Here is a 27,413-nt window from a genome sequence, read left to right on the forward strand (position 1 = left end):
TGTATAATCACACGTTACATAGACATCATGCCCTACGGTAGCAGGTCTGCGCTCAGAACATGTGCCGGATCTTCTAATCCTGTGTCTTACTCTATGTTTTTAAGCCAAATGTATGCTCAGGGGTTGAGAAGAAGCAAGTTACAAGATAACGGTCGCAGGCTGAGCGATGAGGTCACCATGGCCAGTGGAAAAGTCTACAGTCCAAACCAGAAGGACGTCTTGATAAATTTGAATAGTCGTCTGGCTGCGTATCTTGAAAATGTGAAGAAGTTGGAAGAGTCGAACCGTAGGCTTGAACAACAGATCCAACAGGTGGCTGAGAAACGGGTGGTAGGCCGAGACTACAGTCACCATCAGAAGACTATTACTGAACTTGAAAGTCAGGTGAGATAATACAGGTTCTCCATCTTCTCTCTCAAATAATGTTCCTTAGTTCCTCATGTATCTGTTGGCTTGAATATTGGGTTGCCTTCAAAAAGTGATGTCTCTTCCATTAATTAATGACCTGATGCTGCATGGTGGGCCATAATAGCATCTTGGACTACAGTTTCATCTTCTGACTTAAGTCAATAGGGTACTATATACAGCAGGACTGACAAGTTTTATTGCATTAAATGCCGTAAAGTAGTGGATGTAAGATGGCAGTCATTACCAACCCCTGTGCTAAAAGGTCCAAAGACTGTTTACCCAGAACCAGGCTGGAATTACAGGTGGGAGTGAAGGCTTATGAGCTGGTCTAGCTTTAGGTTGTGTTGTACCCTATGTGGTACTGTCTATTGCCCCTCTTGTGGTTTACCACATAGTACAGTCATACAATGCTCAAATAACATTGTTGTAAGGTGCCCAGATAACATTGCCAGAAGGTTGAGTTGCCTATATAAGACTTTTCAGTAGCTTTCTATAGCCTTAATGTGAACCTGTCATATCCTTTGAGCCCCATAAACTAAAGTTATGGACTTGTAGTAGAGTTGCTGCAAAGTCTGGGGGTTTGATTTTTATATCTACCTACTTCCCTATTCCTCGCTGTCCACTCACAAAGTCCGTGCATTGAGTGGACTCCTTCCCTTCATTACGTGTACGCTCACATACTGTCCTCTCGTTATGGACAGTGTGTGCAGATGCATGCAATGAAATGTAGAAGTTCACTCATTGCACCAACTGGTGGCTTTGTGGGCGGTCAGCGAGGAAGCGGGGAGGCAGGTGACTATGAGAATCACCGCCCCAGAATTAGCGACCCCTGTCCTATGAGGCCATAACTTTAGTTTATAGTGCTCATATACCTTGATAGATTCCCATTAAGTTCAAAATGTGTGTTCAGGGATGCAAACTTTGGATGTCCAAGCCCCCTGGGCCAGTGGCATGCGTTTTACTAGTGATACATAGTGCGGCCCTAAAGCTAGCCCTGCTTAGAGACATGGGAGTGGATAGGCTGTATTACATTCCTTGTTGTGGAGGTATTCTCTATAGAAGCACTGCTTAAAACAGAAAATATTGTGCTCATGGGCGCAACATACTGCAGTGCCAGTGGTCATTCATCATATGAACTTTGTATGCTGCCAGAGTTTGCCAAGTGCATGGACTCTTAGAGCCAAGCGGTTGGGCCACATATCTAACAGCAGCCACAGTCTATTTCCAAAGGGCTACCAGCAAAATTTCGAAAGCTGCTATCTATATGAGCAGAAAAAAAGACATAAAATCAGAACAAAAGCATTCAAGCAAAATATTTGCTAAGTGCTCAACTTGTTGCATAGATTTAAACTGTGAAAATGGCCCTTATGGGAATTCTCGTCCCCGTGGAAAGCACGGAGGAGGAAAAAATAATGTTTATTTGCTGGAGACATAAAATGTTCCCAACATCAGAGATCAAAGAGATTTAATGTCCTGGGTTTATTAAACAACAACAATAACTTTATGATAGTGTCTTACTATGTACAACACAGGCTTACCCACTAATGAGGGACACCATTGTGTTACTTCTAGGTGTGAAGTGCAGAACAATAGAAGGGCAGCTGTTTTGAAGTTTTGTGGTTTAGCACTGAACTAGGACATGCCTATTAAGAGAAAGCCACTGTGACTGCTATGGCCTCAGGGAGAGGGGGACAGCTCCATTGGGCCCCTTCCGCTTTCCCTATATGAACCGGCACAAGACATATAGTGAGATTCCCATAATAAGAAATGATGGTATATCACAAGGAGATGTCATCATTTACTGATCGGTGAGCAGGGGGGTTTGACTACCACAACCAGGGACGTAACTATAGGGAATGCAGGGGATGTGGTTGCACCCGGGTTCAGGAGCCTTAGGGGGCCCATAAGGCCTCTCTTCTCCATGTAGGGAGCCCAGTACTATGAATAAACCATTATAGTTGGGGCCCTATTACAGATTTTGCATTGGGGCCCAAAAACTTCAAGTTACGCCTCTGACCACAACCCCAAAACTGGCCCCTTATTGAAGTGAATGAGAGCTATAGCAACAGCGTAGCACAGCGTGCCACATGCACTTCAATTGGGAGCTACAGAAATAACACTATGCTGAAGTGCTTGCCTGTATTTACAGTTACTGACAGGTTGCAGAGAACATAAAGGGATTATCCAAGCATTTTTTGGAATCTGCTTAGCCTATTGTATAAACATAAAAAAGGCATACTCACCTCTCCCGATTCCCCACTGCTTCTGTTCTGGCAGTGTTTGGTCCCTCGCTGCGCTATACCTCCTGCTACAGCAGCAATGATATCCCAACAATGGGACATGTGACCACTGCAGCCAATCCCCATGAACTAAGCCGATGACTGGCAGTAGCAGTCATATGCCCCTGTTGTCAGAGATGTCATCGCTGCTACAGCAGGAAGTGTAGAGCAGCAGGGGTCAAGCACCGTTGGATATGTGAGGAGTCAGGCGAGAGAAAAGGCCCCATTGAATGCAATGAGTTTATACGGATGAGTGATTTCTTTGTCAGGTTGATAGTCCAAGATCGAAAAATTGCAGCATGTCCTGTTTTGTCCTTTTTCAAGAATTGCCTATTATTTCCTATGGGAGTGTGAAAAAGCCATGTGATTTGAATGTGAGTGCGATGCATTTTTGTAGCATTTTACTATTCTAAACACTTGTGATCTTTTCAATATGCACAAAAAATGTGGGAAAATCTGATGCAAGTTTGCGTTTTTAATGCAAAAAAGTATCAGACGTGCATCAAAATTGCAAGGAAATCGCTGGAAAAACAGCCTGAGATGAATTTCACACAGGCAAGTGCAATATTGGGCTGGAGTACCAAAAACGTCTCATATCACGTTGGAAAAGTAACTATCCTCCGGCGTGGCTTCTCCATTGGGAAACCTCGCATTGCTTTTGCGTTCACCTCGCATGCGGTGCAATGCTTTGCCGGCCCCAATGTAAACAATGGATGATGCGAGGCCCCAAAGATAGGACATGCCTTGGTTTTTTTTATATGTATGACCCAATGTGTATGACATATTCGTACAAGACTTGTGCGTCTTGCAATGCACAAATCTCACGCACAATTCTCAGCCACGTGAAACCGACCTGATTTTCACTAATGGCTAGCCTTAAACAAGTACTGCATGGTGACTTGGGCCTGACACAGATTGCACGGCCGAAAATTGCAGTCTAGCCCTGCTATCTCACGATCTCTTAGTACTCAGTGCAGTCCATTGCGACTCACTAGTTGCTGTGACTGCCACCCACACATCCAGACAGGTTGGAATTTTCGTGATCTACAGATTGTGGTTACAGCAACTTGAGACTTACAATGTAACTGCATTGACTTGTATCAGATGGTGAGATTGCAAGGCTACACTACAATCTTTAGCCATGCAACCCGTGTGGCAGCCATTCAGGTGAATGACCATATTTGCAATACAAGGAAAGCTTGAGTCCACCAAAAAGGAAGCCACTCTCCGTTCTGGTTCGTAAAGGGGAATTCCAAGTGGTGGATCTCCCTCTATGATGGTAATATGCCCATAGTAGAGTCCTGCAGTTGTCTACATGAGACAATCCCTTTAATAGAATGGCATACCTTAGTAATATACCATAACATCATACAATAGGAATACCCCTTGATAGACTAGATGAACGTACATGAGAATTCCATCACCTTTTTTCTTTTACAGTTGTAAGTGCTCAATCTGTAGTGGCCAAGTTAATGGGGTCCCTCGAAAATGTTCTATGTCTGTCTCGTGTCACTGTCTTGTTTGTAGAGTGCATCTGTTTTATGTGTATTGTATGGCTGCAGTCATGAAAGGGTTAATGCCTGGGTCCTGTCTGGAAAATATATTGTTTTGTCTAGTGTGGTACAAAGTATGGTCATGTGATATATGAGGGGGAGATGAAAGAGAGCAATTGTGGTACCAAGAGAGTGAAGTGAAGTCGGTGTGAGAGATAGTGTGCCCTAGTGAGAGAGCCTAGGGAATAGGATAGAACGTTGGCGTTACGAGTGACAAGTTGGATTACAGGTAACCTCAGTTACTGTCCCTGTGATCTCCCCCAGCAGTATAGAGGTCGGGTCCCAAGCTACCCTTAGGGAGAAGATGGTAGAGCCCCGTGACAAGGTTAATATCTCTACCCCGCAGTCTCCTTGGCTGAAGGCATACTCCTCGGATACTGCAAATCCTACTGTCCAGAGATGGGATATGGAGCAACGTGTATTAGGGCGGCTTAACATGGGTATATTTGCGAGCACAAAATTTGCGCGTGCAATACGCAGAGAATAGAACTGATTTCAATGGGTTCATTTTCCTTTCTTTTTTTGTGTGCACATTCCTCTAACACGCAACAAAATAGGATCTGCTTTATTTTTGTGCGCATCTGCGTACGCAATGCAAGCACAATTCAGTGAAAAAAAGAACACACCTGGAACTCACTAGGTGAAATAGCTCTTATTGTTTTTTTGTCTACAGCTCCTATGCAAACTTATAGCAAAAGACTACAAACATAGTCAGCAAAATCTGACTACTCTTGCTTTATAACAATCCAGCCGACCCCTACTTCTTGTAACCACACCAAATGTATGTTGGCAGACTGAATGAGTTTGAATACAAGATCAGACTACACAGTGTTTGTTTGCAGTCTGTTACCATAGAGACACATAGAACTGCAGACATGAACTGATAGGAGATTTTTAATGAAGAATATTTGCAGAGTTTTATTTTACTTTAGGTACATTGATACATTGGAACAAAAGGGGTTGAGAATGTGGGCAAAGCCTTTCTGTGTGTTACGTGTAAATTCTGTTACATCTGCAAAGGACATGCTGGACAATCACCTGCAGACGTGCACAATAATTGCTCACAGTGCGGCGACCACAACAAACCAACAAATAATAAATGGGAAGTCTTTCCCTAAATACGTAACGAACAAGGGAGAGGGCCCTGCCAGACTCGGCAGACTGATCGCGTCAATAGATGCGGGCCTGCACTCATTCCTGGGACCTAAGTAACCCTACTTGGCCAAACTGATAAAGGACAAAACAAAATAAAACACAGCACTTAGCTTTAGTAGAATAAGCTGCAGCACACAGAGCCGTCCAGAGTAAGGAACAGTGGACACCACGCTGTCCACGGGAGCCACTAATTGCCAGCTCAGACAGTGAGCAACTGGCAATTTACAGCACCTTAGCTTCCTATCCATCCCAGCTAAGTATCCAGCTAATCATCCACAGATGTGAGCAAATTGTGTCACACCTACTAAGCTAGAAGGTGCAGAACTATGTCCAAAACCTGCACCGGACTCAGTCAACCCAGCAGCAATCCCAGCACTGCTGCAACGATACCTCTCCTTCCAGAAGGGGCCCCAAGACCAGGTCGCTTAGGATTCCGCCTGTGAACATTTTTCACTAATCGGTCCGCATGGAGTACTCATGTCCTTTCCTCAGTACCATAGCCACACCAATGCACCAAATACTGGAGAGATCGCCTAACTAGGTGGGAGTCCACTATGCGACCTACCTCAAAATGAACATCCCTATCCACCACAACCAGGGCCGACAGGGAAGAGCCATTGCCAGAGTCCACAAATTTTTTCAGAGATTTATGAAACACATTATGGATTCTCATAGAACTAGGAATCTCTAAACGAAAAGACACTGAACCAATTCTCTCCATGATTTTGAGTGGACTGAAGCATCGTGAACTCCACCTGAATGACCGCTGTTTGATTTTTACGTTCCTAGTAGACAATAAAACCAAGTCCCCCACCAAGAAATTAGACCTCTCTGAACATCTGTTATCCATCACCAGCTTAAAAATTTTAGCCAACATTACCATAAAATCCAGCGGTCTATTGTTTAGAACAAATTCAAGCAAAGGCCTCAATCTCCCAGCAGGAGAATTCTAGTCTTGGCACAAACCTCACAGGATGAAACAAAATTGAAAACATCCCATCGCAAAGATGGCCACCAAAATCTTCTTGTGAGTAGCTTCTGGGTATTATTGATTCCCGGGTGCCCAGCCAAACCAGGATTGTGCACTTCAGGCAGTACATGTAGCCTCAAATGGACAGAAACAAACCGCTTTCCCGCCAGCAACCATGCCAGTGACAAGTCCTGCGCATTACAGACCTGCTCCTCCAACCCCTCCGAAAGAATGGGCGTGGGAGGTTCATCTGAAATTACGGGAACGAAACTCCCTGAAACAGCATCAGCCTTAATGTTTTTACTGCCTAGTCGACATGTAACAAGAAAGTCAAAACACAAACTAAACAATGACCACTGCGCCCGTCTCGGGTTAAGTCTCTTGGCTGACTCTAGGTAGATTAAGTTTTTGTGATCCATAAAAACCATCACCTTATGCTGAGCTCCTTCCAACTAGTGTTGCCACTCCTCCAACGCCCACTTAATCGCCAACAGTTCTGTTACCAATGTACTCGGCCGGCAAAGACTTGCGTGAAAAAAGCACAAGGCTGAAGATCTTGCAATGTACTACTACCATGGGATAGCACCGCACCTATCCCCACCTCTGAGACATCCACCTCCACTACACATGGTCTGGACGAGTCCGGTTATACTAAAACCGAAGCCACCGCCAAACATCCCTTGTAACGCCCCCTCTTGTGAAAACACCTCAGCAGACACAGACCAATCATCAGGTATCACGGTTTGCACAGGAGACACTTCTACCGAAATATAACAATCATTACAGTAGGGGCTCCACTTAACAATGTCTCCCTTCTCTCAATCTACCACGGGATTATGCAACCGCAACCAGGGCAAACCCAAGACGATTTGCGCTAGAAGGGATTCCATTACATACAAAGTGATGACTTTGGTGTGAAATAATCCAATTTTTAAAGAAAGGTTTGGTACAACGGAGAGGCATCAATAGCAGAGATGGGGATGGGGGAATCCAGAGGTTTTACCTCTAACCCACACTGCTTAACTGTCTTTTGATGGATAAGATTGATGCCTGCTCCACAATCTAAGAAGATCGTGATTGGATCAATACCACCCTCAGCGAATATCACAGCAGAAAGCACCAACCTAGGGGATGACATCCAAGCAATCTTTGGACCAAGAGAGGTCTCCCCTCTAACCTCCAGACTACCTAGTCTTCCTAGCTGAGAGTTACGGCGAGGACACTTTTGCAGGAACTGTTCTGTCTAGTTGCAGAGGAAACAGCACCCTTTGCTTTGAGCCCTCTCCCACCTGCGGGCATTGCCAACCAATGAACCCAGTTGCATGGGTTCCTCCCCATCCATAGACAGGGAAGCAGGAATATAAAAAAGCTCCTTGTGTCTTCCCTTGATCTGTCTTCCTACCCTAATGGCTAAAGACATTGCTGCATCAAGGATTTGAGGCACGGGATACGCCACCAAAAGGTCCTTAATCCTATCCGCTATGCCACAATAAAACTGACTCTGCAATGCAGGGTCATTCCAATTAGTCTCCGTCGACCAGTGGCGAAATTCAGCGCAGAACTCCTCAATAGGAAAATCCGCCTGACGTAAGCTTCTGAGTCTCCCCTCTGCCAGTGAGACCCTATCAGGGTCATCATTAATTAACCCTAAGGCCTCAAAGAACCGATCCACAAAGCGCAAAGATTCAGAAGAGGGGAGCAAGGAAAATGCCCATGCCTGGGGGGGACCCTGCAACCTGGAAATATTGATTCTCACCCTCTCAAGCTTGTCACCCAAGGATAGAGGGCGTAGGCTGAAATAAAGTTTGTAGGACTCTTTGAAACAAAACATTTTTTAACCTATCTCCAGAAAAACAATCTGTAAGATCGATTTTCGGCTCCTTAATATAAACCTCCAAGACAGGTTGCTGCTGCTTAATCTCTACAACCTCCAATGCCAGCGCCTTTAGCTGATTAGATAACACCTTAATGGGATTCATCTTAACAAAGGTAAACAATATCCCACCGAGTAGAGTAAGTATGGCTGTAAATTCTGTTATGTCTGCAAAGGACCTGCTGAACAATCACTGGCACAATAATTGTTCACAGTGGGGCGGCCAAAACAAACCAACAAATAATAAATGGGAAGTCTTTCCCTAAATACGTTACGAAAAAGGAAGAGGGCCCTGCCAGACGCAGCAGACTGATTGCGTTGATAGATGCAGGCTTGCACTCGTTCCTGGGACTTAAGTAACCCTACTTGGCCAAACTGATAAAGGACAAAACAAAATGAGCACAGCACTTAGCTTTAGTAGTATATGCCGCAGCACACAGAGCTGTCCGGAGTAAGAAACCGTGGACACCACGCTGTCCACGGGAGCCACTAACTGCCAGTTCAGACAGTGAGCAATTGGCAATTTACAGCACCTTAGCTCCCTATCCATCCCAGCTAAATATCCAGCTAATCATCCACAGATGTGAGCACATTGCGTCACACCCACTAAGCTAGAAGGTGCAGAACCATGTCTAAAGCCCGCGTCGGACTCCGTCAACCGAGCAGCGATCCCAGCACTGCTGTAACACCGTGACTGTATCATTGCTGCCAAACAATACACACTAAATGTCAGCAGCACATAATGTACAGTAATCTTCATGTAGACTAAAAGGCATTCAAATCGGAGAGTAAACAGAGAACAAGCCATCTTTTCAAGCTCAAAAATTATTTTCATCGGCTTGAAACTGATAAACCCTCTTACTATGCCTATTCATGCATGGTGTCTGGCCGGAGAACAATGGCTTGTTCCTGCCACATCCATAGTCCTGAGCTCTATGGCCAGAAACGATTGTAATCATACTAATGCAGTAGGGTAAAATATAAAGAGGTAAGCAAGACAAACATTGCTAATGCTTGCTTTTATCTTCTCATCGTCTGGTTAGTTGCTATATATAATAGTACTACTGTTGCTTGCACAATGTTCATACCTACGCCACGCCAATGCTATAATACAGTAGTCACATGTCATCTACATGCTACTTAGTCAATATGTACAGTAGGAGCAAGTGATCTATTCATGAATCTCCACTAGAGATGAGCGAGCGTACTCGCTAAGGGCAAATACTCGAGCGAGTATTTGCCTTTTGCGAGTACCTGCCCGCTCGTCTCAAAAGATTTGGGTGCCGGCGGGGGGGCGGGGAGCGGCGGGTGAGAGCGGGGAGTAATGGGGGGGGGGGGGAAACTCTCTCCCCTGTGCTCACTCCCGCAACTCACCCCCGCCGGCACCCAAATCTTTTGAGATGAGCGGGCAGGTACTCGCAAAAGGCAATACTCGCTCAAGTATTTGCCCTTAGCAATACGCTCGCTTATCTCCAATCTCCACGCTTAATAAAAACCTTTAAGAGTACCTGCACTTTCACCTCGGAGTGCTTCTGCTCCATCGGCTGTTTTTGGCTCCTTCCAGAAACTGAAGACAGCAACATATAGCACTATGCCTAAAGAAGCTGCAATCGGCCAATGGAGCAGAAGCGCTCTGAAACTTAAAGTGCAGGAACTTATTAAATGTTGTGGAAGGAGATAGCTGCAATGGAGCTGCTAATAGAATGTGAAACATCACGTGCATGTGCAGAAGGCCGGGAGGCCCGGGAAATTAAAGATCACCCTGCTCCCGGCTAGTATGAGTTAAAAAAAAAGTTTCAACAGTTTAAATTTCATCTCGCCTCACAGATCATGTCCGTGAGGGTAGATGAAATTGTGTATCTAAGGCTCCTCAGATTTATACCCAGCTTCTGCGCACGCTCCTGTCGCCAAAATGTCGGATGCATTCACAAAAGGCATGGATTGCCAGGGTAACTTAAAATCTCCCTGCTACCAACTTAGCCAAGAGCCTGGAAATTTGTCACGGAGCTGAGGTACACAGTCCCTGGTCATGTGATCGCCATTATCCTATGGATATTGGCGATCATGTGAAAGTAAAAAAAAGTTAAAGCTTCACCTCCTGTCACTGATCTGATCCATGAGGGGAGGTGAAATTACTTACCTAAGGCCTCTGGTGATATCCCCCAACTTGATCTTAATCAAGATCTTAAGACCTTTCCTCAGCTTCAGCACATGCATCCATCACCAAAATGGCAGTTGCAAGAGCAGAAGCTTGGGAGGGCCCGGGAAATTTAAAATCTCCCTTCTCCTGGCTACTAAAGGTAGCCGTGAGCCTAGAGCAGTGACCAAGGATCGCGGTGAGCAGTCCCCGGTCACGTGATCGCCCGTTATCCAAAGGATAATGGAGATCACGTAAAAGTTAAAAATCAGTTGAAGTTTAATCTTCCCTCTCCGATGTGATCGGTAAGGGGAGTTGAAGCTTCTTACCGGAGGCCTATGCATTTGTACCCTGACACAATCCTCCTCCACAAAACTTTCTTGGTTTCTGCGCATACGCCCATTGGCAAAGTGCCGGATACATGCGCAGGAGTTGGATAGGGCACAAAAAATGTAAATCTCCTTGCGCCCGGGTACCAAAAGGTAGCCAAAAGCCCAGAGTAGTGACTGGTGGCCCATTCGCAACTACATTGTATATGGACTGTGGATACCCGCGTCAGCGCTAAGCAACGGCGCAGAAAATATGAACAAAAAAGGTGTACTGCGCATGACCGCCTGTGTGAGTACGCAGTTATGCACAGTAAATTACGCGGCCGTACTCAGGGCCATGGCCGGGTTCACAGCTGGGATCCACTGCGGGCCTCCGCATATGGATTCCACATATGGCCGCGTGAGTCCGGTGTTATTCAGATCGCTACCTGTAATACGTAATTTACAAGAAGCCCCGGGAACGCTCGCCTTCCTGCAGTTCCAGGAGCAGCTTGTTGAGCGCCTTCTGTGTGAGACAGCCGCATGCCAGGAATATTACAAAGCCTCACAGAGCGCCACTTTTTACACCCCATGTCTGCCACTGAGGTCAAGAAATACCCCGCAAAAAGTGTTAGGTTAGCAGCAAGCATGGGGTACATGTAACTTTTTATTCAATGTATTTCTTGGAGAGGGGATGACCAAAAAAACCCAATTCTAGCATTCGATATTTGTATTTCTGAAGTGTGGGATAAATGATGTAATATTTTAATACATTTACTAGTAAATTTAAAAAAGATTACTAATCTCATTTTAACTTGCTTTTTTCTTCAGTTATGATAGGGGACTTGAACTGGCGATCATCTGATTACATGTAGAACATACTGAACATTTTCAGTATATTGTATATGTACTGGCAATCTATTAAACCCTGCCACAGGCATGGCTTAATAGTCGGAAGCCCATGATAGGTCTGAGGGCCTTTACAAGGCCCCAGGCTGACCTGGTAACAGAAAGGCAGCCTACAACCCCATAACGGACAAACTGATCTAATGACAGGCCATTTAAATGCTGCTGTCAGAAATGAAAGTGGCATCTAAATTTTTAATAGCTGACACTGCAGTTATCTCCAATCTCCCTTGTAGATGGGAATCAGCTGCCAAAGACAATCAATCCCCTTTGTGTCCTTACAATAAGATCTGATGAGCATTGAGCATGTATGGCGCACATCGGGAAGGTGTTAAGGTGTCCATACATCTTAATTTGCTGACAGCTATTCCTTCCAGCCTTCAGGCGAAAAAAAAATTCATCATGGCTGATCTGTCTTTTACCAACCTCGGAGGAACGTTCAGAAGCTCCCATATACATAACAAAGTTGGCTGGTCTTGCTGAAATTGTTGGGTTCAGCCAACTTTTCTTTTATGTGTATGAGACCTTTACATGCCTACTGTTGTTGGTGGCCTGGCAAAGGGTACCCGGCAGTTGTGGTTATTGCAGCCAAGCAAAGTGTCAACTCAAATTGAGTGTGGGAAGACAAGTTCAAAATTGTTCTATTGGTGCCAACTGGAGTTGGGTTAAAGTCTTTGAGGTCCCTTATTGGGACTGTTTCAGCTGTGATAATAAGTTCATAAAATGTATGTTCTTTAATTTATGAAACCTTTATTGTTTCTTCAAGATAAACAGCATGAAGCTGACGAACTCTGAGCTCTACCTGAACATCGAGAACACCAAACTAGCAGCAGATGGCTTCAGAGCCAAGTGAGTGTTCATTGTCTTCTTCTAGCTTTTTCTCAAGGGCATCGATTACATCTCTGGCTGTGCGCTATGCGGTCCGCGCTCTGCATGACCAGACTTGGAGATAATCAATGCTTCTCTTTGTTACTGTTGTTTTTGATTAATTATTTTTTCTTCTTTTTAATTATTGCTATTGTTCACGTGGAGGAGTAACCTGAAGCTGCTAAGCCCCAGTGCAAAATATATAACAGGTCGCCCACCTACTGTGTGTAATCTATCATAATGGTGTTTTCTTATGGGGCAGAGGGGTCATTGTGCCTGCTCAGTATGCAATCCTGTATTGATGATTAACATTAATCAAATCAATCAGACAAGTCCTAAGATTCTCCTACATAAACATTACCCCACCTATACCAAGAACAAGACAATGCAACTCCCATTAATTTCGAAGAAGAGGTTAGAATACATATACATCCATCTAGTATCAGACTGGAGTGACTATGGCCCACAAGTAAAATTCATTCTGGGGGCCCACTGTACAGTACTGTAGTTGACCTCTCCTTCGCCAATTCCCAGCTGCAGCATTCTCCATACACTTCAATGGAAAGGTGACTGTGCTTATGTGCAGCCACATCTCCATTGAAGTATATGGAAAAATGCAGCAGACAAGGAGGTAGACCCACTCTCACAATAGGTGAGGATCCCAGAAGAGGGCTTTATGGCATATGTCCTGTGAAGGGAGAATTCACATGTAGCGGCTGTAATGCTGCCAAAAACTGCGCTGTCATGCAGTTTTAAAGGTAATCTATCAGCTACTATGAGATTAATATACCAAAGGTTATGACATAACAGAAGCTGATACGCTGAATCCGGCAATATCTTATATATACTCCGCTGGCATTCTCCACGGTCCGCTCTCAAAGTAGTCTACATGATGCATGCAATGGCGGCTTTGACAGCGGACAGTGGGAGAACACCAAGAAGACTTACACTCACCAGATTCGAAGTTTCAGTCTCCTTGAGCCAACAACTTTAGTTTATGGGGCTCATAGGAGCTAGCAGATTACCATTAAACAGTACCGTTTTCGAACTGATATTACTAGCTGCGTGGTTTTGCAGGTAAATGATACCTTTACTCACTTAACTGCAGACATTACCAACCAATTTGAACAACGGGCCAATTTGTTGTAAAACCACATCAGCACCGTATTTACCCACCTTGCAGCCACTCTGTCACCGTTATGTGTGAACTCACCCTTCAGAGCGTTATTTGCAGAATGCAATCTGTGGGGAAAACTACAGAAGACTATAGATCCCAAACCCCCCAAATATAGACCCCAGACCACACAATCTGCTAAATATAGAACCCAGACCACACCCTCTGCTAAATATAGACCCCAGACCACATTCTCTGCTAACTATAGACCCCAGACCACACCCTTTGCTAAATAGAGATCCCAGGCCAGACCCTCCTAAATACAGATCCCAGGTCAAATCACCGCCAAGTAAAGACCTCAGGTCAGACCTACTCTAAATAAAGATCCCTAAGCAAGATCCCACTGAATACAAACCCCAGCTCACATCCCCATAAATAAAGATCTCAGCTCAGATCCCCGCTAAATACAAACCACTCCATATCCCCCCTGAATACAGACCCCAGCCTAGATCCCTGCTAAATGAATACCCAAGGCCAGGCACCCCTACAAACCCAAAACAAGACCCTCCCTAAAGACAGACCCCAAATCACACAAATAAAAACCCCAGGTCAGACCCCTCCTAAATAAAAAAAAACCCTAGCTCAGATCTCCACAAAACACAGATCCCAGTCTAGATCCACTCTAAAGATACACTTCAGGCCAGACCTGTAATGTAGAAGCCTACTCCAAAACTGGGGCGCAACTATAGGAGTGATGTTTTTGTAGAAACACAGTTTTGCATAGGAGCTGTATACACAGAACGATACAACATTTTTTTTATCAATTTCTTTTTTCTTTCTGTATTCAGTGACCACAGTAAAAATAATATTTACCGGTACTAGTGTTTTAATTTCAGTTTATTTTCTATTAAATCATCAGGCATGATGCCGAATTGGCCACACGTCTCACTATAGAGGCTGATATGAAAAAACTAAAGACATCCAATAGTGATCTGGACATGCAGAAGCGTTGTCTGGAAGCAGAGGTGCAGGTCTTAAGTACTGAGCTGGAGAACCTTAAGAAAGACCATGAAGAGGTACTGTAAGCTACACTGCATGTTAACACACTATGGTCAACTTTCACCTCCCACAATTCTGTACTTACGAGTATGTTGACTATAGTTCTATTCATCCTAAGCCTTCTGGTTCAGAAAACGAATGCCACAACTACTGTACCACTAAACACGGGAAAGAAGAGAGAAGGAACAGTGCAAAGAATCTGAATCTTCAGAAGAATACATAACGGATACATTCAAGCATGGCTGATTTGCTGAAACTATTTTGTAGCGGAAAAAATACGCAAAGCCATACTATTTGTTGTGGATTTTTGTGACAATCCACAGCAAATTTCACCCCATGATCCATACCAAAATCCATACCACATGGTGCAGATTTTTTCCACTGCAGAAAATGCGCCACAAATCTGACATATGTAAACGTAGCCTTAATAGTATGTCATTCAAGATCTATGGAGTGACATCTCTTATGGACACTGCATTGGCCACTATTAGAGGTTGTTACCCTACCCACATAGGAAAAAATGTAAAATGGTATTCCCATCTTAAAGGGGTTGTAAACTGGACAAAGTTCTCATCCATTGTAATGAGATCCACTAATTACCAGAGGTCCTGGGCAATGGACTCCTGCCAGTCTACTCTTGATGACTTATCCTAACAATAGGCCATGAATAGTTTACAATTGGAACACCCCTTTCAGAATTAATGACCTGATTGCTGTGGGTTCCAACCCTACGCCACCCACACACTGGAAATATAGTGAGGGCTGGTTGACTTGGTTACTTGTTCGGCTATTACTGTTGGGCCAATAAACTTCAATGGAGAGGGCCATGCACAATTGTCACCACCTTTCTATTGAAGTCAATGAAGCATATGGTGGTGTGGAATAGAACATCGGTTACCAGGCCCACATTTTCCCCACAGGTGAGCATGCCAGAGGTGGGACCCATACGTATCAGGCATCTTTTGGCATATCTTGTAGAAAAACCATAAATACTTAAAGGGAACCTGTCACATCTGATAAGCACCATAAACCAAGTTACAGTAAGATGGTGTTTCATAGGACAGTGAACGTAGAGTCTGGGGGTCTACTGCTTATACTTACCTAGCTCCTCATTCCCTTGCTGCCAAATCTGGGCTTGGTCTATGAGCATGACTCTTCTCTTCAGTCAGTGTGCACGTACATACATACAGTTCCCTATGGGAGGGCGCACGCACTGATGGAAGAAAAGAGTCACACTCACAGATGGAGTTCTAATTTCCAGGGGTGATAGCAAGGGAACCAGGTATATATAAGAAGTACAAGCCTGGATTCCCCATTCCTTGTCCTAGGTGCACCATAGATTAGTTTATGGTGTTTATCGGATGTTCTTGTTAAGATTGGGTTGCTCCTTTAACTCAAGAGTAGCTCAAAAAGAGCATATTGAAAAACATTTCAATGATCACTTACTGTATATACACAATAGTGGAGTGAAATATACAAATTTTTAAATTATTACAGTCAAGAGTGTACATAAGAGCCCCTGTGACTGTGAGTGGCTTTGGAAAGAGGGGGCTCAGACCATGTTTGGTCCCAACTACTTTGCCATGAGGTGCCGAGAACTTGTCCAGAACATTTCTCTAAAGAAGGATTGTAGTGTTAGCAAACAAGGGGATGGGGAACATGAACAAGTCATGGAGGGGGGAACAAATACCAGTTTCCTCTGACTTGGATGCTAAATCTGGCACCATGATGAGGGGTCAAGTTTTATCTTTACCATGGTGCTCCCTCACTTCTGTAGTGCCACTGATTACTGTCCTTTGTCTCAAACTTTGCAAGTGGTTTAAAATGGCCTCAAAGTTCCCTTTTCTCAATGTTTTGCTTTTGCTTTACTATAGCAAGTGAGACAGTGATTTGTATTCCTCAACTCTTTCTTTTATTGCACCTTTAGGAGCAAGAATATCTTCTTCAGCAAAAGTTGCGGTGTCAGGTTAATGTTGAGAATGACACACCAAAGGCAACACAACTCATTAACAGCCTGGAGAAATTGAGACAACAGTATAACAAAATAGCAGATCATCATCAGAAAGTTTCTGAGGCTTGGTTTGACCAAAAGGTAAGAAAAATCAATCCACACTGATGCTAAGCGGTTCTAGGGTCCAGAAACCCCACTTTTGTACACTTCTTTAAGGAATTCTGAGTAAATAGAGGGGGTTCTCTCTCCAACATCCTCATCTACTCTGGCAGGCTCACACGAACGGGTCACCCGCAGTGGATTCCGGCTGTGAGCCCGGCCGGTGACTCTGCGTACCTCCCTTAACTGTACTGTGGAGGCTTGTAGGTGGTCATGTGCAGTACAGGTTTTTGTGTTTGTTTGTTAGCTAAGCGGTGGTGTGACATCAATGGAGGCTGTCTACATGGATTTTACGGCAAAATAGAGCATGCTTAGATTTTTCTTCCGCTTGTGGAATGCACAATTCATATCCGTGAGTGTGAAGGAAACATCAGAAATGCACACCTTTCAATACCCGCGTTTTACTGCCGATCATCGGCACAGGTGGCGAACACGGTATCTGCAATACAAATCCGGTTGTGTGAGACTGGCCTCAGTCGGAGAGTGTTTTCAAAAAGCAACCTGCACTTTGGTGGGCCCAGAATGTCTATACTTTACACGACTTCATTGTATTTAAATGGAACTATGTAATGCTCTCTTTTCCCTGTGGAGGTGCTGTAGGGAAACTGAATACTTGCTGATAAGTTCCTCCACAGTTGTCGATTGCTAACTGTCTCAGCAGCTGAAAAATGTGTGATCAGATAGTCATCACTTGCCCCCTCTAATGTATATACGCAGAGCGTAACTTGAAGCTTCTGGGCCCCAATGCAAAATCTGTAACAGGGCCCCCAACTATAATGCTTTATTCATATTACTGGGCTCCCTATATGAAGAAGAGAGGCCTTATGGGCCCCCTATGGTTCCTGGGCCCGGGTGCAACCGCATCCTCTATACTTACATCAGTGTATGGGGCCTGTCTAAAGAAGTCAAACTCTTTAAGGGCTCGTTTACATCAGCACCAGGGAGTTCCGTTTTCCTGCTCTATTCGGGGAGCAGGAAAATAGCACCCCTTGGCCAAATGGTTCCATTTTATGATGGAACTGAACGGCGCCAAATTGACCCCCATTGACTATAATAGGGTCGGTTCGATTTCCGCCCAGCAGTTTGGCAGCATTAATAAGCCAAAATAGTGCTGCTTGAAGAGGAAATATGGAGATTCCAAACAGAACATCTGACACTGATGTGAACCTTTCAAAGTTTTCTTGTTGAAGACATCCCTGAGGATAATATAAAAATGGACTATTATTATTCATTATTACCTATATGCAATCTCTCTCTTTGCTATGTTCTTCATAGGTTTTTAATAGAAGCCTTGCATAGTCTGAAACCATCTTCCTGTCTCATCAGAAACTCTGGATATTGTAGGTCTATGTCCACTTGGTTATATTACCATTGTGTTTTGTCCTTCACTCCCCAACTCAACATTATAATATACTATATTTTATTCTGTAACATACTGGAGGATACAGGATCCATGAGCTTTTAAGTGTTTAACCAAATAATTTACTATGTAGGTATAGAAATTGGCTAACGTGCATTGGCATCTGCATCATTTTGGTATGTTCTTCTCATGTTTATGTAGTTTTCCTCTGAGGTTTACCTCTCCATTTGAAAAAAAATCACTAAATCAGTCCTAATATGAAAGTTCCTAAGATAAAGAATGTTGATCAGGAGCCTGATTGTGTAGTGCCTCATGCAGGGCTTTAGGCATCCACAATCTTCAGAAACAATCATCTTTCTCTCTACGATGTCTGTACATCTAATAAATTTACCATATTTCTGTTTTTTGTTCCACTTGAAGACTCGGGAATTTTTCCATCAGAATATTCAGACAACTTTGGATCCTGAGTCTCTTGCGAGCCACAAAAGACAGTTGTCCATGTTGAGAAAGACAGCTCAAGAGCTGGAAATTGAGCGTGAAGTTCTCCTAAGCTTGGTAAGATGTCTACTAAAACAGTGAAAGCACAGCTCAAACACGTTTTATAGTGCAGTAGGACAGCCAAATTTATCGTGTGACCGTTTTTTCAGTGTACTGTGATAAGTTGCAATGATGACACATCTTGATACCTCAACCTAAATAACAAACTGTTATGGCAGCTTTGTAAAGGTGCAAGTGTATCTCTGTTTGATCTCCTGGTACTTGATCCATGCCTGAGTCACCCAGCTTTCCAAACCTCCATAATCCTGACCATGGCTCATTATTTGTCTACTCTTTCATTGTCTGCTGCCTGCCCTAATCCTTGGCCTGATCTGTGTTGTGAAAGTGTTCCACTGGCTCTGTTTTATGTCTAGGTCCCTATCTACATTCTCTTGTACCACATTGTAGCAAACCTAACCAAGTACATCAATTACCTCTTAACTGAGGGTACTGGTCTGGGGGTCCCCGTAGTGAAAGCCAGATCACAGTGATGGGGTGAAAAGTGGGGAACCTAAGATGCTGCCCCAGGCACAGTGGATTCACATTTGCTGCTGTTACATAAAATAAGATCTGCTGCAACGGTAAAAGGTTGTTTAGTCTGCATTAAATATTTTGCACTACTTTAATCCTCTGGTAAAGTACATACCAGAGCTAGAGGTTGGTTAGGATGTCCATAACTTGAGCATAGTTACCAGAGAAGCCTATAAGGCCCAGCAACTAATAGGCCAGGGGTAAAAACTCAATGCATATTAATGGAAGATCAAGGAAGGGAGCTAAAGACACATGGCACAGAGTTGATCATGAGTATTTGATGCTCTGAACTCATTTGCAGCTGAAGGGGGTTTAAACTTTCCAAGTTTAGAAATGGGCACCATGGTTTCCTGGTTGAACTTTAAGGATATCCTTTATTACTACCAAGTAGGATGTGGACATTGATGAGGGAGAAGCAAATGATCAGGAAATGTTATCATCAAGGATCAGGATGTTAACATTTTGACTATACAAATAAGGACCTTTATATGCATATGACTTTTTACCATGGCAAGTGGGCATCCTCCACATCTAGAGGAAAGAAGGTTTCATCCTCACCATTATAGATGGGCATTCTTTACTGTAAGTGCAGTGAGACTGTGGGACCCATTTCCACAAGATGATGTGATGGTTCTTTCATTGAACAAGTTCAAGAGAGGTCTGGATATAAGAGATATAATATTGCAAGTTAGGGACACTAGATGAGATGTTGATCCAGGGATTTATTGTGATTGTGGCACTTCGAGCTGGGAAGGATATGTTCCTTCTAATATGGAGGAATTGGCATCTGCTTCTTAGAAGTTTTCGACTACGTCTGAATCAACATTGTAGGAATAGAAATTGAACTTTGTGTAAACCGGCTTTGCAGTTATTCAGTAATTTGGTGTAACTAATATACAGGAAAACCCATAGGAAGCTTTTTAAAAAAGCAAATTGTCAATATTTCTCCACACTCTCGGCAATTGATCTCCTTTCTTCTTTTTGCCACCAAACAGTTTATCACCCAATCGTGGCAAAAAGCCTCCTTAGACTTTTCTGAGGTAGAGCGACGGTTGAATTGGTAGTTGATTAATGAGGAGCTAACATCCCTTGTTGTTGATTGACTCAATAAGCATCTGAGAATTGGGACCCCGTGGGTAGACTATGTCCTTCCTTTCCACAATGACAGGTTTATAATAGTGAGGCCTTTGAGACACGGCTTAGTGGCCTTGCATTATTAAAGTCCCCCCTTCTCCCCTTATTTTTTTTCTTATTCTTTGCCCCTTCCTTTCATTTTTCCCCTTTCCAGTTCGGCCCAGTCCAGGCCGCTGTTTCATCTGTGACCATCCCCAGTGCAGAGCGTTGTATTATTATTAAATGAGTGCATCCTTCATATCAGTGGCTTGAAGGAATGCTGCCTTCCAATAGGTGGCACTGTGGAGGTTTCATTCCATTTTCCCTATAATAATGTAACTTCTAGGGGTTATCATGTAATTCACAAAATATGTCAATCATGCTTAAACATTTTGATGTAATGTAAGGTCCAAAAGCATATACAATGTTCAAAAAGTTGAAGAAAAAATCATCTTGACCAGATCCCACTCTTTATCGCGATTTCTTTTTGTTTTCACTGTAGAACTCTGCTCAGGAGGCAGCTCTGGATGAGACTATATCTGGTTATGAAGGTCAACTGCAGAATATCCAGGAAATGGTGATTAAGAAAGAAAAGGAGTTGTCTAAGCTGAAAGATGAATCGGATAGGCTGGCATGTGACGGCAGGTTATTATGTTACCTGAAAGACCTTCTTGAAATGGAAATACGGACGTATGCGCTGCTGATGGATGAAGAGGAGAACAGGTAGGAAGACGGTAAAAGTTGAATTTTGTGTTTACATCAAGGATATTAACTTTGAAAAAAAGTCATATGGATCTTTATCCTAGCAGTAATGTTTGCATTATACAAACCGTGGACCCTGTTGTGTTATGTGAGCAATTCACTGGTCGGTCATTGACTGGACCACATCATGGCTAGATCCAGAGTTATAGGAACGCCTTTTTAAAAAAATGGTGCAAGCTATTTTGGTTGCTCTTGTTGTATTTGTACATTATGGTTTATACATTTTCTTTAAACTTTACCATTGCTGCTCTTTCTTTTCTTTGTAGGATAGAAGATGTGATCCATGAGCAACATGATGAGCACGATCATGATATGACAGATAACAGACAAAGTAGGTACTCTGATAGGGTTTCTCCAGAACACCATGTCTTCTGTTAGTTTCTCCAGAATGCCCTATATAGTATTTCAGGGTTTCTCTAGAATGTATTGTCTTCTGTTTGCTAAGGCATATCCTTTGTTATGGCTTCTCCAGAGTATTGTGCCTTCTGTTAGAAGACAGAATGTCTTGGAGAACCTCTACTTATGGTCTCTCCAGAATGTTCTTTTTTTTCCCTACATTTCCTCAGAATGTCCTGTTTTCTGTTAAGGTTTCTTCAGAACATCATGTCTTCTATTGAGATTTCTTCAGCACATCTTGTCTTTTGTTAGGGTCTTCTCAATGACCTGTTCATAATATATGATTGCAGCTATCATCTTATTGATGGTAATGGTTTTGCAGTTCTGACTCGTTCACTTGAATTAATCTAAACTGCAATCTCAAACATGTCTATATGAAACTAGAGTCCAGAGCTATCTGGACAGGGGTGTATACTGGAGACTAATAGTAGCTAGATGCAGGACCATACAAAAGACAAGGGTACAGACCTGAAGGAACACCTTTAAACTCCTTATCTGGACCCAACTCGAAGCAGAACATCCGTCCCGAAAAGGACGACTCTGCTTGTTGTATGAAACATGGTCCAAAGTCAGAGAGGAACCGGGAAACGAGAACGGGGACTATTGAAAGACTGGACATAGATCACTAACAGGAATGCAGAGAGTACAAGACAGACAATTAGACAGGTATGTAGAAAGTCCTGACAAGACCAGAATACTAGGAGTATAACTAGCGCCCTCAGTAAGGAGGAGCTGGTTTATATATGATAAGAAAGTTGCAGATTGACTGATTGGACCATCAATCCTCCCTGAAGCCCATTGGCTAAACAGCTCTAATAAGGTTATTGACATGACTGGGCTGACAATCAGTCCTTCAGCTAAACAACAGCAGGGATATGTTTAAAGGGGTTGTCCCGCGCCGAAACGGTTTTTTTTTTTATTCAATAGGCCCCCCGTTCGGCGCGAGAGAAACCCAATGCATGTGTTAAAAAAAACAAACCGTTTAGTACTTACCCGAATCCCCACGCTGCGGCGACTTCTTCCTTACCTTAGCAAGATGGCCGCCGGCATCTTCACCCACGATGCACCGCGGGTCTTCTCCCATGGTGCACCGTGGGCTCTGTGCGGTCCATTGCCGATTCCAGCCTCCTGATTGGCTGGAATCGGCACACGTGACGGGGCGGAGCTACGAGGACCAGCTCTCCGGCACGAGCAGCCCCATTCACCAGGGAGAAGACCGGACTGCGCAAGCGCGTCTAATTGGGCAATTAGACACTGAAATTAGACGGCACCATGGAGACGAGGACGCTAGCAACGGAACAGGTAAGTGAATAACTTCTGTATGGCTCATAATTAATGCACGATGTACATTACAAAGTGCATTAATATGGCCATACAGAAGTGTATACCCCCACTTGCTTTCGCGGGACAACCCCTTTAACCCTTAAAATCCAGGGCCGAATTAAATATGTGTGTGCCTGCAGGCCCACCACATGATCCAGAGATGACGCAGTGACATCACACCAGACCCGATCTCGATACAAGGAAGAAAGTGGCCCTAGTAGTGCTGTATTGACAATGGTGGCTCTGTTTATGGGTAAAAAAAATCTGAGCATTTCTACTTGCATATCAGAAGGACATATGAATAGGGGTCTATAAATTGGTGTGAATGAGTCCTGCGCTTCATTTCTAGTAGTCAGTACTCATAAATTTCCATTCCCCCATTGATTTTAAGCATATCATCACGAAAAAGGAGTGTTGGATGCATTACTTAAGGTCACTTGAAGGCTTACCATCTCTTAGACACCCTGCAAGGTGATTTTTTTTTGTTATGTCCTATTCATTGTATGATTGTAACTGAAGATATCAATCTATCTATCTCTCTTTAATGTATAGTCTTATAATACTATGACCAGACCAGGAAACAGTTGCATCATTGACGTTTTCAGTGTTTATGTTTTTGATTTCAGAGTCAATGTCCATCACCACCAAAAACCCACCAGTTCCACACCCATCAAGTGGATACCCAAACCGTGGTGGTCGTTCACTATTTCTCCAGTCAAAGTAGCATCTTTAATAAGTTTTTGCTCCAAAGGGTTAATAAATTAATTTATTGATGTAATATTCTACTCTCATATTTATCTTTACAGGCAATTATAATAGAATGAGACTCCTTCAACCCTACTGTGGTGGTGATAATTGCAGTTGGCCACCTAGTATTTTATGGCATCCATTCGTTGATGCTCATGTCCCCTACTGTGGAATGTGGACAGGTGCTTCCATCTTAATAAGCCCTTTAAACTAATCCTAAATCATGAGATATGTGGACAGACAAAAGGGATTCTGCTACCAGGCTTATAAAGTTTGACTCAGAGCTGAATTTTGAGTCACGGAGGAAGGCCATGCGACAAGCAGAGTGACAGCTCCCTCCCTATACACAAGGGAAAAAGCTGGCATGGCCCACCTTCATGACTCAAAGCTCAACTCCAAGTCAAACCTCTTGAACTTGGTGACAGAATCCCTTTAATAATGTTGCATGACACAAGTGGAACCATATACCCATTTCATTTTTGGGCCTAACGCTCGCACATATTAAAGGGATGTTCCTATCTTGGCCAAACATGGGAACACCAATTAATATGAGGTGACTGGGCTGAAAAAAACAGTTCGCTGAGCTATACTGTTTGCAAAACTCCCACTGACTTCTATGAGAGTTACAGAAACAGAATAGTACAAGGCGCTTGGCTATTTTTGTCCTCCCAGTGGGACCAGAATAGGAGATAGGTGCAGGTTCTAGAGGTGGGACCTGCACCTAGCAAACATTCGTTGGCATATCCTGTGGCATATTACTTACCAATCTTAATTCATAGTGCGCTGAAGTGAAATGTATTAACCAATTGTATTTAGAGGCCATGGTTATGAGACACGGGGAGTCTAAATTCCCCTGCTGACAGCCCCTTATCCAAATCAGATAAGTGCAGATGACTGCCAAAAATGACCATGGAATGTAATATCTATGAATGAACAAAGAAACCAAAAAAAGATTGTGAAGATTTAACGCCGATGTATTATGTGTAAAATTCGTAATATGTAAATCTTTGTAGAGTTTTTTTGTACATATTGACTTTTTTACTATTGTTTTTGGTAAGTTGCTTCCATTCAGGGTTATGAATACTGGAAGACGTATGGCACTAGTCAAATAAATAAAGTCAAGATACAAGATCTGAGGGAACGCAGGGTGTAATATGTCTATTAAAGGGCCGCTCCGTAGATGTTTTCATTTATTCGTTATGCAGCTAGCTTAGTATATAAGTGAGTTTGTGTTACTTACCTGGGTCAGTCACTTCTCTCTATCTCATATATGTGAAACACAAGGCCCGTGGCCTGAATCTGACCTGCCGCCTCATTTTATGTGGCTCACCAGCCATGCATTAAATCAGTGAGACAAACTAGAGGCAAACATTTAGACCAGCTTTATTGGTTGTCACCTAGTTCCATAGAAGTAAATAGATAGATAGAACGTAGCTTAAAGTCCCTGAAGTCAAAAAGACCCAAAAAGGTCAGACATAATTGAGTTTACTTGTGTTGCCACATCAAATCCATGGACTCAGATCAGGGTCTAATCTGGGGACAGACATATAGAAATTAGTATCACTTCCTTTTAGACAAGAACTTCACTAATCTTCTTTATAGCATAAAGTAGGACCATTTTATCAGTAGAAGCCAAGAGTTTTGGTGTTGAGGACTCAGCATGAAATCTGTTCACAGTAAGCAATATACAATAATTTTCCTTGCAAAAATATTTATAGGGTTAATGCAAAATCCAACATGGCCCTTCATCTTGGTTACGGGAGGGTCTGATGGTTTTCTTGGCTTGGTCCTCCTTTAAACGGTTTGTTATGGTGCAAGGGGCAAGTCCAGGGCACTCATGGAGATAAAGGGTGGTGTCAACCATGGCTACAACAGCCATGTCACTCTGTGCCACTACAGAGCTATGTACCACGCTACACTGCCAGCGTGACAACTGGACTTCTCTGTATATAATGGGGCACATTTATTAATACTGTTTATTATCACATAGCGGAATTGGCAAAATCCCTGTGTGGAATTTCAATGTGTTTTGCCATGCAGCAGAAGCCATATCTGTAGTGTCCAGGTACAAAATCCCTGCAAATGGAATAAAGCATGCAGATTAGATCCGGAAAACAAATCACAGCATGCTCCATATTTGTGTGGTTCGCGAACGGACGGCTTCCGTTGAAGTCAATGGAAGCCGTCCAATCCATGGCACACCCGCAGCTGACAGTTCAGACGTACCGTGGAACCACGGGAAAGTAGGAGATTTAAAAAAAAAAAAAAAAAACTGTACTGCGCATGTCCGACGGCAAGCGAACCCATAAGTGGAGAGGTTCTGTGCACAGTCTCCTTGTAAGGCAGTGGTATTTTGGGCCTGGTTACAGTAGGGCCAGGTTGCCAGGGGACCACCAGGCTTGGTAAGGCAACATGGAGGTTCAGGTGATTATACATCAATGGGGCTTATTTACTATTGATATTTTGACAATTTTATGGTGTAAATTAGGCCAGGAAATTGTCAAACATTGCACCACATATTCTATGTTTTAGACACTTTTGGACACTTTTTTTTCTGTGTGCGACAGAAAAGAGGGTGTGGTCTAAATTGCACCAAAAGGCGAGCTTAAAGTTAGCTGACTAAAAGGTGGTCTAAACTAAACAGTCTTAACATTTGACATATTTATCATTCAGCAGAGCCGCTGTGATAAATCTGGAGCATTTTAAGACTGAAGTAGAAAAGTAGATCTCAGCACCGTAAAAAATAGCATATCCTTTATTAATACAGAATTCAATGTAAACTCACTACCTTCATCCATAAAGCCCTCCACAGCGCCGCGCCGCTCTACATTGCTTCCCTCATCTCAATCCATCACCTGGCCCGCTCTTCGCTCTGTTAACGAAATCAGACTGATTGCCCCTTTAATTCGAACCTCTCACTCCTGCCTCCAGACTTCTCCAGAGCAGCACCTATACTTGCGCTACCCCCAAACTATCCGGGCAATCACTGACACACAAAACTTCAGGCGTGCTCTAAAAACGCACCTCTTCAGGGAGGCATACCATATCTCCTAAACCAAACCCCTCTGTACCCCACCTGATAACATGCTCGCTAACCTACTGACTGCAATCCCTGCTAGCCACCATCAACTGCTCCCTGCAGTCATACTGCTTCTGCCGTCACACGGCTAAATGTCTGACCATTGTCTATGTGTATAGCATCGCTCACTCTCCACCTCGCCATACCGTGCACATCTCCAGCCCTTTACCTTCTGTATCACCCCATTACCTGTAGTATGTAAGCTCGTTGGAGCAGGACCCTCACCCCTATTGTTTCCACCAACTGATTACTATGTAACCGTGGTTCTGTAATGTTTGTACTTTTGTCTCTCTGTATTCCCCCTGTCTATGTAAGCGCTGCGGAATATGTTGGCGCTATACAAATAAAGGTTATTATTAATGGATCTTTAAAGCACCTGCGGCATTACAATGAGGAGTATGAAGAAGTCCATTTGTCCAGGACGGTGATCAGGATCTACATTTTCTTTTTTTGCACATTTTAAAATTTTGTTTTAGTTTGCACTGTCTAATATAAAGGGCCCCCTGCACACGCGGCGAGATTTCCCGCAGAATTTCTGCCCCTGCCCGCCTGCATAGGTTTGCATTACAATACGCAATCCTATGCAGACGGCCGCGATTTGTCCGCGTGAAAACACACGCAGAAAACAAATCGTGGCATGTTCTATTTCTGTGCGGGTCTCACAGAGGCCTGCACAGATCTGTCAGTAAAGGACCACCAGCTCCACTCTGCGCAAGCGCTGGCTGGGCAGCAACCGGCACATCACAGAGCTTTGGAGACGCCGGTAGCGGGTGAGCTGCAGGTCTCTGCAAGGGCACGGGTCCGCATCCTACTGAGAGAATTCTCG

The 27,413-nt window shown here is 43.6% G+C and overlaps 1 protein-coding gene across 4 annotated transcripts; it reads left to right on the forward strand.

Moving 5' to 3' along the window:
- LOC136587575 (keratin, type I cytoskeletal 13-like) lies at nt 1-26,951 on the forward strand. Of its 4 annotated transcripts, XM_066586250.1 has the most exons (9): nt 1-384; nt 12,356-12,438; nt 14,490-14,646; nt 16,557-16,721; nt 18,520-18,654; nt 20,783-21,003; nt 21,309-21,373; nt 23,153-23,232; nt 23,367-23,433. In XM_066586250.1, the coding sequence occupies exons 1-8, from the start codon at nt 28-30 to the stop codon at nt 23,200-23,202; spliced, it is 1,233 nt and encodes a 410-aa protein (XP_066442347.1). In that variant the 5' UTR covers nt 1-27; the 3' UTR covers nt 23,203-23,232; nt 23,367-23,433. The 4 variants fall into 4 exon arrangements, with proteins under 4 accessions (XP_066442347.1, XP_066442344.1, XP_066442346.1 ...); XM_066586247.1 differs by lacking the exon at nt 23,153-23,232 and having other exon boundaries at nt 23,367-26,951; XM_066586249.1 differs by lacking the exon at nt 23,153-23,232 and having other exon boundaries at nt 23,388-26,951.
- Nucleotides 26,952-27,413: the final 462 nt, after the last annotated feature.

This window comes from Eleutherodactylus coqui, chromosome 13, assembly GCF_035609145.1.
Source record: "Eleutherodactylus coqui strain aEleCoq1 chromosome 13, aEleCoq1.hap1, whole genome shotgun sequence".
NCBI lineage: Eukaryota > Metazoa > Chordata > Amphibia > Anura > Eleutherodactylidae > Eleutherodactylus > Eleutherodactylus coqui.